Source organism: Glarea lozoyensis (genome assembly GCF_000409485.1).
Source record: "Glarea lozoyensis ATCC 20868 chromosome Unknown GLAREA5, whole genome shotgun sequence".
NCBI classification, from domain to species: domain Eukaryota; kingdom Fungi; phylum Ascomycota; class Leotiomycetes; order Helotiales; family Helotiaceae; genus Glarea; species Glarea lozoyensis.
Genome location: NW_007361000.1, coordinates 2318171 through 2334182, shown reverse-complemented (window position 1 = coordinate 2334182; position 16012 = coordinate 2318171). Strand labels below are relative to the sequence as shown.

Below are 16012 nucleotides of genomic sequence, written 5' to 3'. Positions count from 1 at the left end.
GGGTATGAGTATGTGATGGCTGGTGAAAATATTAAAGCTGGAAGTGTGGGCTGTGTGAAGATAAAGGTGTAGGAGGGGAGAATGGTTGTCAGATAATTGGGTAGGAAATCTTGCGTAGTGCCTTTACAAGTGTGCGTATTTGGATGATGGATTTTAACGACCATCGGAAGGGGCATACGAGGAATGGGAAAGTAGATAATAGGGGATGACTTGTGAGTTTAGTGTAAGATAGGAGAGTACAATAGAAATTATAGAATAGTGTTATAAGATTAAGATACATTGAAGTGTTTAGAAGAAAAAGTCCAATTTCGGAACCTTTTTTAGTTTACGTATTCCTAAAACCTACTACGAGGAAAATAAGGTACATTAATACCTATTAAAGCCCTCTGCTTGTGTACAGAAACTTCCGATTCATTGTTACTCACTACCGAATGCAGCTTTCAGGTCAGATAATACTTTAATCCGCGTCTCACCACCGTCAACGTCCGTAGCCTTCTCGCACATTGGAGTTTGTTCCAAATCAACTACTGCGCAAAGCGTCTCGACTCTCCGAAATTTCTTAAGTTCATCTTATATCGCAAGTTTCCAAACATTGATTCTTCACTATATATCTGCCTTCACATGATTCTCTGTGCGCACTACCACACTCCCCACAACCCAAATAATCCAAACCACGTCTACAACTCTTTAAAAGATGTCTTCTCCCTCTCACCTATCGTTTCCCAAGAAGCAAGCCACAACCTGCGTACAATCCTCCTCCCCCGTCTCCCGCCACCACTCCCACCGCCCATGAAACGCCCCTCCGAGAACCACCGTCAAATGCCAAATCCCCTTCCATCCGGCCGAAAGAGCTGCTGTATACCGTGACTAGTGACAGCCCCGAGACCGCAGAAGGTACGCAATAGTATATATAGTGAGAAGCAAGAAAAAAACATAGCTTGCTAGATCACTCGTTGGGAGAGGACAAAACATGGTCATTTCCCGCCCCGTTTAACCATCAACATAGCGGCTCTCCCTCGATTCCTAGAAGATGTAAAAGAAAACACCAATCAAAACCAAACACCGCCACCAACAACATCCTACATCATCGCAATTCAAGTCAAGTAAAAAAACAAAAATCCCCAGCTAAACCAGACCACCATATGCACAGGAACTAGGGTCCTTCCAAATTCCAAAACAGAAACTGCACAACACAAATAGCTTACGAAAATGGGTTACTAACGGGATAGAGGTAGTGTGGGAGGGTAGTTTTTGATCTCTCTTTTGAAACGTGAGCAAGAGGACGCGCCCGGGACTTTGTAGATATATTTTGATATTGTATATTAAATCTTGATTGAATCATCGCCCATCCATCGCTCATCATTAAATAATCTATCTACTCCCCGTACATCCCACCATATATCCCTCCATATATGCCCATTCATCTATATACCCACCAAATTACGACCATCCCATCACTCATTCTACCCTTGCTTTCCCTTTTCCAACCCATCCCACAAAATCAACGCCCAATTCGTACCCAAATAACCCATTAGATCAACGCCCCCTTTTAAACTAAACCCAAAGAACCTCATCACCCATCACAAATAACGATGAAACCTCGGCTCCCCCAACCTCACCCTCCACCCCTCACCCCACCATATCAACGCCCCCACCGGCAAAAAGAACACAAAAAGCACCGCGGCGAACGTGCCCCAAGCAGCCAGATACCCCTCCTTCGCCGCAAACGGCAACGCGAAATAGCCCACCACGAACGACAAGCCTCTCGAGAGATTAAAGAGGACGCCTGATTCGGGGGTCTGCGGTTTATAGCAGTCCGAGACGTACGCGTAGAGACAGGTGGAGCAGATCTGGAGACCGAACACGCCGACCCCGAGACCGACGAGTGGAGGGATGTATCCTGTTTTCCCGACCGTGCCGCCGAAGATGAGGAGGCCCGCTGGCATGAAGATGGCGGAGAGGGTGGAGAGGTAGAGTCTGTATTCTGGTTTGCGGATGTTGTTGTGGCGTTTGGCCATTTGGTAGACGACCCAGTCGCTTGCGCGGCCGGCGAAGAGTTCACCTAGGATGCTGCCGATGGTGAGGGAGATGCCCAGACAGGCGCCAATGGGACCGGCTTTGAAATGGTAGAAGGTCGTGTAGATGTAGGCGAGAGAGACGGCGGGCATGACGTTGATGAATGTCCATGCCCAGGTGTAGTACCAAAATGGGAAGAGGACGGAGGGGTATTGGAGCATTTTGAAGGATTGGAGGAAGTCGCTGGCGTGGAGATGACGGCCGGGGATTATGTTGCCGCGGAAGTTGAAAAGCATCTCCATGTATGTTCGCTCGTGGGTGCGGTTCGCGAGGAATTCGGGGTCGCGTGAGAAGAGGGTTTCGGGGAAGAGGAAGACAGCGACGAGAAAGCAGAGGGCGGTTGAAATTGCACCTAGATAGTAATCCCATTGCCAACCAGCAGATTCTCCTAGATATCCACCGACTGGATTCCATTAGCTGGGAGAATTGGGAGAAAATTGGTGATACTCACTCAATGCTGCAAAATGCGCCCCGTTTATGACAAAGATTGAATAAACGCCCGTCTTTTCCCCCTTTTCATGCAGAAAGAACATGTCATTAACACATGCGGTTCCAACAGACATCATCCCTCCAAACCCAAAACCGCATACTGCTCGTGTGCCCAAAAGCGCAGCGAAATGGGGAGCCTGTCCAGACGAAATTCCACCCAGTATCGTTATGAATATTGCCAGCAGAGTAGTCGGTCGACGGCCATAGTAATTGCTCAGTGGTGCCCAGATGAACGGCGACAATCCGCCCATGATAATTCCCGTCGTCGTGCTATATACCGCTGTCTTCGGGTCAACGTGCATCGCCTTTGCGAGGAGGTTCAAGCTGGGATTGATGAGCGCGGCATTGTATGGGCCCAAGAAGGCCATGACGCCGACTTGGATGAGGACTGCCCATTTCAACCATGATGGCCAATTCTGCGAAACCACCACAGTCAGTCAAGATATTCGTGTGTTGTAAAGTTGAAGGAATAACAGAAATTTACTGACCAATGGATCATCTTTGAAGCGACTGGGCTGAGGCACGAGGGGCAGCCCGTGGAAATCGCGCTTGACCTCGGTGGGATTGCTGCAGAGATCGTCATGTCTCAATTCCAGGGTCGGCTTCTCGATACTTGTATCGGTCGACATGTCTGGATCATGATAATCGTGATGCTCCGTGGTGGTGGACGACGCTTTGCTCACGACGACGGTTTCCATTCTCGTGTTAGTCATGATCTTGGGTTGCGGCTTGGTGAAGTCTTGGTACAAGTCTTGGGGCCGGTCAACGTTGGGCGTAGAAGAACAGAGAAAGCGGTGTTAAAAATTCGATCTTTGCGCCCGCCATAAATGCGAATTGGAATCAGCAAGGTGAGCACAAAGCTTGTCACTCTCGCGACCAAGCAAATGGAAAAAACAACGCCATCAGGGTGCGAGTGGGTGAAGTTTTGCCTCTGCCAATGTTATCTCCTTCGGACTTGCTGCCAAAGATTTTGGTAATGGTGACACCTCCAAGCTGCAGGAGAGATCCAGGGTAAAGTCCGTCGAGGCAACGAGAAATTTTGACAGCGGCGAGAAGCAGTCGTGTGAGCAGCAATGAGGATGGTTGATCTGAGAGGCCGAGAACCTTGAGGGGCAGATGCAGTCTGCAGAGAGGTGGAGGACGTTGCGTGGCGTCGGCATTGGAGCCCTGCTGAGCAGAGCAGGGCAGCCAAGATTCAAGATGTTTCTCGCGAAATCCCACTGTGCTGGACCACTCTTTTTCGACATCAACCATCCCCAGAGCTATCTCGAGATTGCGCAGAATCTATAGAATTATCGGAAAATGAACGATCCAAGACATGCCAATCTGGGATTGTGCTGAGTATCCGAGACAGTCCTTGAGACCAGCTCTTCGCGTCAAGCTCTCTGTATCGCATCGATTGCTCCACCACCGTCCAGAAGAAGACATTCGGAGCTCCATGCGGCTGATGCGTGACCAATTTGTCAATCTTGTATCAGTGGCTTCGAGTTCTGCGTAAACTTTCGATCGACGTAGAATCAAAGTATATTGTCCCATACATCTGGGTTCGATGTCGACTCCACTGATGTAAAGACAATCAAAACGGGAGTGCTCCTCCAATGAAAGTCTGACAGATAAAGCGTATTCGTGCCTAGTGTCCCAAGTTGGTCAGAACCTACTCGGAACGGAGGTTCGCAGATCATGGGACACAAAGTCTTTGTGCTTCCAAAAAAAGAAAGACTATCTGGTTCTGAGACGACATTGGTTCGGTAGTCACGGCAGGATAATGTGTGAGAGGTTCGAAATAGTATCATTCATCTATTGATGATGGTTAAGCGAGTACAGGATATTACCTCAAATCAGAGGACGAGGTGGGTGAAAGCCGGTTTGGTGTCTTTGCGTTGCTCCAAATAGGGTTCAAGAGGTGTTGCTCACACGAACCAGAGTTTGGTCCTAGGTGTAGGACGAAGCCATCGCTGGGAAAAGTCATATGCTTCGTGTAGCTCCTCGTTTACCTCCTGCTGTTTGATTATGAATATTTCTGGGGAAGTTGCGGTATGCAGTGAGCAGTGAGCGAAACGCACTGTCTGCTCAACTCTATTCGACAATGAGTTTGCGGGCATTATTTTAAGCTTGAAAGGTATGTAAGACGTTTGGAATCAGGTCTTAACAACTAAGCTTCTGACAGCAGATGTGATGCTTACTTGAATCTTTACCAGGGTGTCACTTCCCCCATTCATCGAGTCTGGGGAATATGCAACATTGCCTTATTTCTATGGGGCTTGCTCCTCTATGAAGTTACCAGCACTTATCCAGGACAACTCTATTTACGTTGGACAACTAGGCTTCTTCTCGGTTTGTTTGTGTTACAGATGTCGGGATCAGCGACAGAAAGTTCTCACCAGGGGATTTCGATATACTGTACGGTAAAGACAAATCGTCGGAGGTTTGAAACATTTTCTTCACCAATTTTGCTTACATTCTAACAAGCAGGGCATCAAGCACATAGAGAGCCAAATGTGAAGACAGTTCATGTAGACCCTATAGAAAGACTCGGCGTCTCTACTTATATAGTTTCGCAGGAACATATCAGCTCACTATACCAATGCTTCCAGACCAATTATGTACTACTTACATGAAATTTATACCACCACTTGGCACTTGTTAATACTGTAGCTTCAAGAATTAGCCACCGCACAAGGTAATGCATTAGTTCCAACGCCTCTGACGCCCCCGAGGCCGGATCAATCCGAAAATTCCCGTCTAATCAGTTCGAATTGCATGCATCATCAAGACTATTCCAAAAGTAGAAATCCTAGGGTTACAAATAGACTTTGTCAAGCGTACCGGAGGAGTACTTATAGACTATTAAACTTTCTTTTGACCGCTTCTGACGCAAAGCGTAAGGTCACCTTTAGTTCGTTAGCCACGACAGATAATATGGGTTAAATGTTGCTTGTGAGAAGACTACAGTATTTCATCTATTATGCGTTTAACTCAAAAGTGTGTTTCCATAACCATCCTTAGGTTCCAGTGCAGAAGATGACCTAACACTGAAAAGCTTGGCCCACCATCACCACTCCCGGGCTCACTTGTCACGACTCCCGGTCCCCCATCTTTCTCCAACATCCCGCATTCTTCACCAGCTCTTTGCACCGTGTAAGATTATTCCCACCGCTTAGAGTCCCTTTAAATATTTAGAAGCGGCGGAGGCAAGGCTACTTGTTCTATGCATGAAAACCCACCGAACATCTGCAGCCCCCAAGGTTGCGCCGCCTAATCCGATCCAAATCTAGCCAAAGTCCAGACCAGACGTCTCCTGCATCTCCTCACATAGAAACCTCCGATGATCTCCCCTGACCACCACTCATCATCCACATCTACAGGCAATTCTGGATAATTGAGATGTAATTTCGCACTCACTATTGAATAACACCGTCATAATTCGCATCGCAAACACAGTCACGTTCCTGTATTATCGTCCGTTCCAGATTCCGACACCGGTGCCGCCGCTCGGCAGACAAACGTTGTCCTCCCCACGATGGATCTGCAAAGTAAGGGAAAGAAAGCGGGAAAGGCGCGGATCCCGGACCATCTCAGACGACGTGCGCTGGTAAGTTGCGACAGGTGCAAGAAGAGGAGGATCAGATGTACTCGTGGAAATGGTGCAGATGCACATGATGCGTGCGTGAGTTGCCTCGAGGTGGGCGCAAAATGCGAGTCTACGCTTCCTCGGAAAACACGAATCTACGGAAGTGTGGAAACGTTGAGTGTACGATATCGTGTTTTGGATACTCTTATCAAAGGGCTGTTTCCGTCGAATGACACAAATAATATTGACGAGCTTTATTCCATTGCGGAAGATCATGGTATCGCTCTTCCGGTATTCAATGAGCAGACGGTGGCGGATGAAGTTTTCAGCAACCCTCCTGCAAAACAGATATCAAGCTCCCCGCGAGAAGTCTCAGGAGATTCAAACAGGAGTCCGTCTGTTCCGTCGAGAGAGCTGCCAAGTTTAGATGATGAAGAGACGGCAAAGGCCAAAGAGGAAAAGCTGGTTCCCATGCCAAACGGACCCTCTCATTATATTGGCCCATCAAGCTCATTTGGCTTCGTTTTGACGGTTCGGAATATGGTTGCTGAGTTCAATGCAGCTCTGAGAACCATCCAGCCGGAAGACCACCTAGTGGACGAGCGAAGCAAGATCTCATCGGAATTCGCTGGCTCAACATGGAGCAAAGCACTTGACCCGATCAACAAGGAAGAAAGTGATGAATCTTCAGACGGTGCCGACCGAGGGCAATCTTCTCGTCAAAGAAATCCTCAAATTCAGACACGACCTCCATACTTGGCTGGACCCGTGAGCACGTCAGTATCAGCTCCTGCAAGATCAAAGAGAGCCACTGTGCTTTCCATGCTCCCGGAAAAGAGAGTCTGCGATGCCTTCATACATGCATATTTCGAGAACGGTCATCCGAATTATTTACTCTTCCATAGACCAACTTTTCTAAACCGGTATCAGGCCATGTGGGAGCATCCGAACTTACTGATGCGCGATGTGGAGCCGGGTTGGATATGTTGCGTTTTCATGATGATGGTGTTTGGTGCTCAAGCACTAGAGTCAGAAAATGTTCCACATTCAATCCAGATACAGCGCCACTATCTGGATCTCGTACAGGCGAGAATGCATCAACTTGTTAGTGCGACGACCCTGATCAATGTTCAAGCTCTTTTGCTTCTTCAACTTTATCAGCACAATTGCACGGAACGAAATAGCGCATTCATGTTGCTTGGATGTGCTGCGATTATGGCCATGGCTTTGGGCATGCATCGAGAAGGAACTTCGGGTGGATTTGACAAACTTGAACGGGAAGTGCGGAAACGAGTTTGGTGGACGACATACTCTTTTGAGCAATATCAATGTGCGATTCTGGGTAGACCATGCGCCATTGATGATGTGGAAGTCAATGTGACCTTTCCAGATGAGATGGTTCTGGATCATGGCGAGTCTGTTCCTCAAGGATATGTTGAGCACTCTATCAGATTGGCTAAATTATTGTCGGACGTTCGAAGGAATATTTACGCTTCGCCGAGTAAGCCCAATGATCAAAATGACACTCCAAAGTGTCCTGTTGCGATCCAGTTTCTTCTAGATCTCGATACTTGGCATCATGGATTACCGCCACAACTACGTTTGGAATTCCTTTCGCAAAATGCTAGACATCGCAGAGCTGTGGTGTTGTTGCATATTCAGTTTCATCACGTACAGTCACTTGTTACTCGTCCTTTTATACTACGCAAGGTCGGAGTACAGCTTGCTCGACAATTGGGACGACATGTTCGTTCCCAGGATCTCGATAATGAAGAGATGAGATTGAGTGATGCCTGTGGGACATGTTCCAAAAAGTCCGCACAATTACTTCAGCAACTGTTGTCGAGCGGAACATTTGACGGCAGAGCGTGGATGGACGCTTATTATGTATATCATTCAGTATTTATCCTATCCCTGGATTTTCTAGCCCGTCCCTGGAACGAGAAAGATACAGAGGAAGATCTGGCTCGCAAGACGGCCGTCAGAGACGTCATGAGCGCGCTTGAAAATGTCAAATTATGTCCGACTTTCACCATCTTAACCCAAGTATCACTTCAGCTCGCCAAAATCGTCGGAATCTTCGACGCGCGATCAGAACAACATGAAAAAGCCGAAGAATTCCGCCGATACATGGAACAACAACAAGCAACATTTACATTCGACTACAACTACCAACCTCCCCAGACCGGCAACGGCAACGTCATCAACGGCTGGTACGCACGCGGTCCCGTCGACCTCCCCTTCGAACTCAAAGATTTCTTCGGCGCGGACTTCGATTCGGGGGCCGTGGACAACAGTTTCCCTATCACGGGGGTTAGCATGCCGGGTTTTCAACATGCGTATGTCAATAATATACCGCCGGTTATTAGTGAGGAGGAGTTTATTGCCACGGCGCCGCCGCCGTCGGCGTATACGCACTGGGGTGCGATTGATACGCCGTTTGCGCAGCAGCAGCAGCAGCAGCATGATCGGAGTGCTTCGATTCATAGTCCGAATGCGCCGATGTTTCCGCCCGGGATGAGCCAGGCGCCTTGAGTGAGAAACGGTGTGATGATTTTGGGTGGGAAGGGAAAGGGTGTGATAGCCGGTTGCTTTTGAAGTCTAAGAGCGATGACAGCGGAAAGAGCAGGAGGTGGAGAGCTTACGGCTTGGACGCAGTCATACTGTCGGTGTCAAGGCGAGTCCGATTGCTGTGATGTCGAGTCTCCTGAAATATCAACCTGTGAGAGTCCAAGACAAGGTCCTTTCCAGAAGAAAGTCGAAATGTTGGCCTAGACAATACCTCGAAACAGCATTCACAATACACCAGATGAATCTGACTGTACAAAGCCACACCTGCATATCCAGCCCGCTCAACATCCAACGACCGGAAGTATCCATCCATAGCGCGCCACTTTCTGACCATCCTATTGGAGCAACTCAACTACTCATGCATATCATAGCATAAGACGGTCAGATATATCTATACTAAGCATATAAGCTTAAGTGAGAAAAGCTTTGCCAAGGTTTTCGGTATGGGGTGTTGGTGCACCTGCAGGTTGGGGTGTGTGGAGTATCAGCGTTGAAGTTTGAGGAGATCTAGAGGATGCTTTTTGTTAAGGCTATGGGGGGAAGGATGGATGATGTGGGTATGGATCTAGACGCGCGTTGAAGTTTAGGGAGATGTGAATGGGGGTGTGTATGTTAGGATGGGATAGAATTGGTAGGATGTGTCTGCGATATAAGGCGATGATTTGGGGTGGATAGATTAGTGCGTTGAATTAAAAACGTTATTCTATCACTGTTCGGTGGTAACTTTGAAAATCATGCACTTCGCCTGTAATCGCTAAGGCGTGAAATGATGCATGTTGGAATTAGAGGGTTGGGGTGGTACACTTTGTTTATCTTTCCTGTCAGCACAAACACCAACTCCACATAAAAACACTCTCCCAACACCAACGCTCAATCCGAGCACGATTTCAAACTACCGAAGAGTCTTCGACTCGCCGTATCACTTAGTCAATCTGTCGTAGTGTCGAGCAGCTTAAATATAGCCCGGATAGTAGTTTAAGTTACTCAAGGCGAGGATGAACTGCGTTTCTGCGTGGCGTACTGTCATATCGTGGGACTAGGGAGGGACGTGTTGTCTTTGTAGGCACGTTTTGGCTTTAGGAAGTAGAATAGCGGATATACACCACGAGAAGTAGGTGTGGAGTGGGAATGTTAATACGACGAGTACCGTAAGAATGTAGATATGTAGATTGGTTGAGGCTCTTGGTTTTTGTGCGGTGTTTGTGGTTCTCACGAGTTTAGATAGGTAATGGGGTTTTAGATGGGTAACGGAGTTTTAGATGGGTAACGGAGTTTTAGTAGTTAATCGGAGGAAGGTATAGTGTATCGATTGAAATTATAGATATTAAATTATAAACAGATGTCGACAAATCTAAATACATAGCATACCCTTAAAACACCACTTTTCATCTCATATTCTCATCAAACACACCTATAACGCCCCTAATATCAAAATTCAACAAGTGCCAAACCCCTCTCATCAACCCTTTTTTTGCGGGTTATTGTTTTTCGCGGGTTACTGGTATAGGGTACGGGTTACGTTGATGATGAGATATATGGGGGGTTGTGGGTTTAGGAATGGAGAGATGAGAGTATAGGGAGGAGCCTGAGTGCTTTGATGTGATTAGAAGTTGGGTTCTGGATGGAGGATGAGGATGTTTTAGGTATTGTATTAAGTGTGCACTGATAATATTGATTTAAATTAATTTAACGAATTTAGTGGTTCTTTATTCGTGTGGGCTAGAGGGAATAAGGTATAAATTTCCAAGGTTCGATTGTAGCGGTATATGTATTATGTTACGGACTTACAAACGCTTTAGGTAATACTACTGCCTAACGTACGTTCTGTACAATCATATCCACATCTGCAAACCCAACGCCCTCAAATCACCATCTCACATCCCCCAAACCAAAACCACATCCTCACGACAACCCACCCCCAACATCAACATTAAACCAATCCAACCAATTCAGCCCCGAAACCGCAATCCCACTCCCGCCATCCGCACCCCAAACATCCCCCGCACCCCCCTCCTCCTCCCCCGCCCCCAAAACAACCTCCTGGATCTGATCCTCACTCATATCCGAAAACCGCAAGACCTCGGGCGCCCTCTGCGCACCTCCAACACCAGCACTATTACAACCACCCTCCCTGCCCACCCCGCCCACCCCGGCCGCCAACCCAGGCTGAAAATACAACGGCGGATCCGTCATGCGATTACACGTCGGCGTGCTCGGCCTCTTCAATGTCGTCGCCGCAACGACACCCCGTAAATGGCGTCCATACAGATAACTCGTGCCATTGCGATGACTTGTCACCGTGCCGATGCGCTCCAACACCCCAGCGGATTCTTCGATCAGGAAGCGCGTGCTGGGCGCGAGATCGGCGCCGGAGAGCGTGAGCGCGATGCACGCCGCGAAGGTGATCATGATGCACGTGTTGTTCGGGAGCGAGGTGAGTGCGGATTCGCCGCGCACGGCGGCGCGGAGAACCGAGAGGGAGGAGGTGAGGGTGGCGGTGTGGAAGAAGGTTTTTAGAAGGGGCAGCGGGGAGTGGTTTATTAGGGAGGTGTGGAGGGTGAGGCGGCCGTGAAGGACGAGGATGGAGACGTATGGGGGGGTGGGCGTGTGAGGGGGTGACCAGTGGGTGTACCAGGTTGTGAAGAAGTGGTTTATTTTTTGGCGGAGGCTGGGGGGTAGGTTAGTTTTTGGTTTTGTGTGCGGATACGGAAGGGGAAGGAAATTGGAGGGAGGTACTTTTCTACGAGTGCGGCGGCGTCGAGGTGTTTGTTGGGTTTGTGGGTGCAGGCTTTTTTTACTTCGGATATGAGGGTGACGAGGTCTCGACGGAGAACGGTGGAGGAGACGATGGAGTTGTCCCAGATGTCGGCTATTGAGCAGCGGTGCCATTCGTCGCATGTTTCGATGAGAGGGGTGACTGGAACGATAAAACTTCTTCCCCGAGCGAGACAGACTCTGTGATGTGTTAGCATACTTCAAAGTTTGAGTAGCATATACATACCCTCTGTCAAGCACAAACAATGCCAACCAAATCCTTTCCCGTCGTCGAAGTAACCTCCTCCCGAAATCAGAGAGTGGGTCAACATCCGGAAATCCATCCATATCCAAAGCCTTCCTGGCAGTAATACACTCACTCTGTGACCTACCCTTCCGAGCACTTCCCTGAAGCTCGCTAGGGCTCGGAACAATCAGCTTATCAAGCGAACTATCCAACGCAATAGTCAAAGCCATGCTCATATACGAACATGTCTCATCATCTGACCAGTGCTTTCCAGGAGCCATCCAAGGGATATTGATCATGAACGCGAGCACAATCTCTGGTGATCGGTTACCCGAGGCGAATATCTTGCGCGCCAGACATTTGACGTGGGTGTTTAACCGCTTGGATATGGCACCTGCGGTGGGGATGAATAATGATGAAGCTGCTAGGATAGAGGTGAAGAGAAAGGCTGATTGTTGGCGGACGAATTGAGGTGTGTGAAGGATAGGATCTAGTCCCCATCTTGTATGGGATAGATTGTCATGGAAGCTGGCTGTATTAGTGAAGTTATGACTCGAGGGGACGAAATCATCTTACTATGAAAACAGCGCACTGGTCTCCTCAACAGTAACAAGACCCATCTCGATAGGATCAATGTCAGGCTCATTATCAAGACTCGGACGAAAAGGACCAAAGAAACTTCTCAAGGCTTTATCTCCTTTATTCAGCGGTCTTGTAATTGGTAAAGAAATTGCATTAGCTGAACCCGATAGATCTGATGCTCTCGCCAGAAGTTGCAATGGATTCTCCGCATCTTGAACAGCGAACCCATCATTCCCACCTTCATTAGCCGTCAAATTTTGTTGAGGGCTAGAAGAACTGTCATCTCGTTGATATTCATCTTGTTCTTCTGATTGGGTTTCAGGTAATAACTGCTGAGCGCTGCTGAGTAGACCCTGAAGTTGGTTCATCTGGTCATTAATTGAATGACTGCCATTTGTCTTGTGCTTTTTGATGGCTTGTTCGATGCGATAGACTGCTTTTTCTAAACCATCGCGTTTACTGCTTATGATCAATAAGAGTGCACTAACAAACGAAACATGACATACTTCTTGATTCCTTTCTTCCTTCCAACTCGGTATTCGGGTACGATACACTCACTCCCGCTCTGAGCGCATTTTTTACACTGAAGCACTCCAGCATCTCGGAGACATCTCGTCTTACTTCTTCGGCAGTTCAAACAAGCGGCTTGTTTATTTGACGCTGAGTTCTCACCCTTGTCACCCGCTGTGGTTGAGCTTGACGGGGATTGAAAGTCCATTTCAATATGTTCGGGGATTTTGTTGGGAGAGATTTGTACATGGTGAGAGTTGCATGAGAGAATTGAATCAAGGGCTGATAGGCTGAGTACGTTACACGAATGACTGTCGGTGTACTGAAACAATAATGTCACCTCATATCAGATCAATAACTGAGAATACTCGGTTGATATGCAATGGTTAAAGGGGGGAGAAAAAGGTTCTTGATTGTGAGTCGGTTACAGATATGCCCCTGCCACGTGATGGAGTACGAATCCTGCTCCACCCCCGCAAACTCAGCTCGCTTAATGGCCAATCATTTTCATTCTCTATGCACGCTATGGCGCGCTATCTTTCACGGTTCAAGGTTGGTGCGAATTGAGAAGCAACATTGATTTTTAGTACTACTGATTGGAGACGTCGATGTTATTCGAGAATATATCATGACCCTCAACTCAATCTAATCGTCCCAGTCAGCTGTTTCTCACGCTCGTTCTCAGAATAAAACTCAAGCTACAGCTCGACACCACATTTCTACATCCCACCTCTGGATTTTCATCATTTCATCAAGATCTATCATAACCACCACCACCACCATCACCCCACGAAGCCACACCTAACAAAGAACTCACCATGACCCCTCTACAACCTCCTTGGAAGCTTTCTCCTCCTAAAACCTACATCCTCCAAAATGCAACTATAATCTGCCCTCTTACGTCCCGTCTCATACCCCACCAGACCCTCAAACTCTCCCATGGAAGAATAACCTCCATAACCCCGTACGAAGAAGACTACGACCTCGTTTCCCATCCCCACGAAATCACTCTCGATCTTACAGGAAGATACATCTCTCCAGGCCTAATAGACAGCCACGTCCACATATGCGCCGTCCCTGGGCCCCCCACCCTCTCAGACCTTTTCAACCTCCCCGCCGACGTAGGAAAACTACAAGAACCGTATCTTCTGAGACAAATGTTGCAACGGGGATTCACCAGCGTCCGCGACTGTGGCGGCGCAACCCTCACGCTCAAAGAAGGCGTTGAAAGCGGTCTCATCCGCGGCCCACGTCTATTCCTAGCAGGGAAAGCACTCAGCCAAACCGGCGGTCACGGGGACACGCGCGGAGCCCACGATGTATCGACATGTTGTTCCTCCCTCCAGCTCGCGCGGCGCGTCGATGGCGTAGCGTCTTGTCTTCACGGCGCGCGCGAGGAACTGAGGCGGGGTGCTTCGTTTCTCAAAATCATGAGCGGTGGCGGGGTAGCGAGTCCGACTGATAAGTTGGAGTCGATTCAATTTACGCCTGAGGAAGTACGTGCTATCACCACCGTCGCGGAACAAGCAGGCACGTATGTGACTGCGCATGCGTATACGCCGCGGACAATTCGACATGCGGTTGAGAATGGGGTGACTGGGATTGAGCACGGAAACCTTTTGGATGAGGCGACGGCGCGAATGATGAGTGAGCGTGGAGTGTTTTTGACGCCGACGTTGGTGACGTATTCGGCGATGGGGATGGAGGAGTTTGAGGGGTATGTGCCTGCTGGGAGTCAAGAAAAGAATGAGGGGGTTTTGGAGGCTGGGTTGAAGGCCTTGAAGATTGCGCATGATGCGGGGGTGACGATGCTTTTTGGGACGGACTTGTTGGGGCCGATGGGTATGTTACAGACGAAGGAGTTTGGGTTGCGGAGGAGGGTTTTGAGTTCAAGTGAGATTTTGAAACATGCTACTGTTAATCCGGCGAAGAGGTTGGGGATGGAGAGTGAGTTAGGACAGGTGAGGGAAGGATTTGTTGCTGATCTACTGATTTTAAACGCGAATCCTCTAGACGATATAGAGTTTCTTGATCGACCCGAGAAACATCTGCTCGCTGTTATTAAGGATGGGAGGGTGGAGTTTAGTCAATGGAAAGAGCTGAGAGAGGATGTTGTGGAGGCGAAATTATTCATTGAATGAACGGTATTAGGATGGCGTTGGGATTGTGTTTGCGAGAATGGGTCGGAGTATAGATTAAAAGGCGTCCAAAAAGTGATTAAAAGAAAGGGTAAAAGGGAACGAGGGGCTAGATATGGAGTCCACTAGGACTTAAGTTTCAAGTACGGAAACAGATTAATATGTAGAATGTTAATTCGCAGATCTCCCGACATTCCGTACCATCTGAGCGACCTTACCTACTTCTATATGTTACTCGGAATGCACTTACAAAGAACCACCGCTAGTATTTCGTCATGAAGACAATTTATATTTCAAGATGAATAAGAATTGCAAACTTTGCATTCATTGTTTTGATAGACGTACAGGGAATGATGGCTCTATAAGATTCCACCCAGAAAGGACAGAACTCGCAGCAAAAACGAAAAACGTTGTCCAAAGCGTTCAACAGACTGCAGTGCTCATTCCGCACCTCTGAAATATTACCAGCCTAGCAGAAGGAGGTGTATCACGTACTATCCCTCTTGGAACAAGGAAAGATGAATCTGTGCCTAGGGAGCTCGCGAGCAAGGACAACTTGACTTGCGCGTGCAGACGATACTTTTCCCTGCGTTTGTCCCTCGTAATTGGCACCTTACACGAAATACCAAGTTTGTGTGTGGTGCGGACAGTAGTTTTGCGCTAGCAGAAGATGGACTTGTGTGTACTTGTGGAGACTCAACAACATCGGGTACACTGGGATTATCCAGGATGCTGATGAGAACGAAGGTTTCATTGCTCAGCCAAGTTTAGTGGATATTTTACGTTCGTATTGTCTTCACACTATCGAAGGTGGCGAATATTATGTTATTACCTGTACGACGGATTGGAAATTACTCGCTCGAGGAAGATGTGATGATAGGCAAGCTGGCATTCCGCTTGAAATTATCTCGAAAGGGCATATTCGTAATAGATTGTAAAAATCCCACGCTAGCTGTGACCAATACTAGATCAATACTACAGGTTTAACAAGAAATTCGATATTCTAACAAAATTGCTGTGACTAGTGCCCGATGCTATACAATACAGTGCACCGCTAAAGGCAGGTGAAACAAA

General features: G+C 48.0%; 4 protein-coding genes across 4 annotated transcripts; 2 read left to right on the top strand and 2 right to left on the bottom strand.

Moving 5' to 3' along the window:
• Positions 1-1580: 1580 nt before the first annotated feature.
• On the bottom strand, positions 1581-3278 carry GLAREA_04967 (MFS general substrate transporter; the record flags this gene model as incomplete). Its single annotated transcript, XM_008087344.1, has 3 exons — positions 1581-2479; positions 2528-2981; positions 3054-3278. 3 exons carry the CDS (start codon positions 3276-3278, stop codon positions 1581-1583), a joined length of 1578 nt encoding a protein of 525 aa, XP_008085535.1.
• A 2807-nt stretch (positions 3279-6085) lies between these two features.
• On the top strand, positions 6086-8671 carry GLAREA_04966 (Zn2/Cys6 DNA-binding protein; the record flags this gene model as incomplete). The annotated part of the gene is made up of 1 exon (XM_008087343.1): positions 6086-8671. The coding sequence occupies one exon, from the start codon at positions 6086-6088 to the stop codon at positions 8669-8671; it is 2586 nt and encodes an 861-aa protein (XP_008085534.1).
• A 1938-nt stretch (positions 8672-10609) lies between these two features.
• On the bottom strand, positions 10610-13008 carry GLAREA_04965 (uncharacterized protein; the record flags this gene model as incomplete). Its single annotated transcript, XM_008087342.1, has 5 exons — positions 10610-11375; positions 11444-11662; positions 11709-12236; positions 12285-12749; positions 12797-13008. 5 exons carry the CDS (start codon positions 13006-13008, stop codon positions 10610-10612), a joined length of 2190 nt encoding a protein of 729 aa, XP_008085533.1.
• Positions 13009-13618: 610 nt separating this feature from the next.
• GLAREA_04964 (Metallo-dependent hydrolase) lies at positions 13619-14941 on the top strand (the record flags this gene model as incomplete). The annotated part of the gene is made up of 1 exon (XM_008087341.1): positions 13619-14941. One exon carries the CDS (start codon positions 13619-13621, stop codon positions 14939-14941), a length of 1323 nt encoding a protein of 440 aa, XP_008085532.1.
• Positions 14942-16012: the final 1071 nt, after the last annotated feature.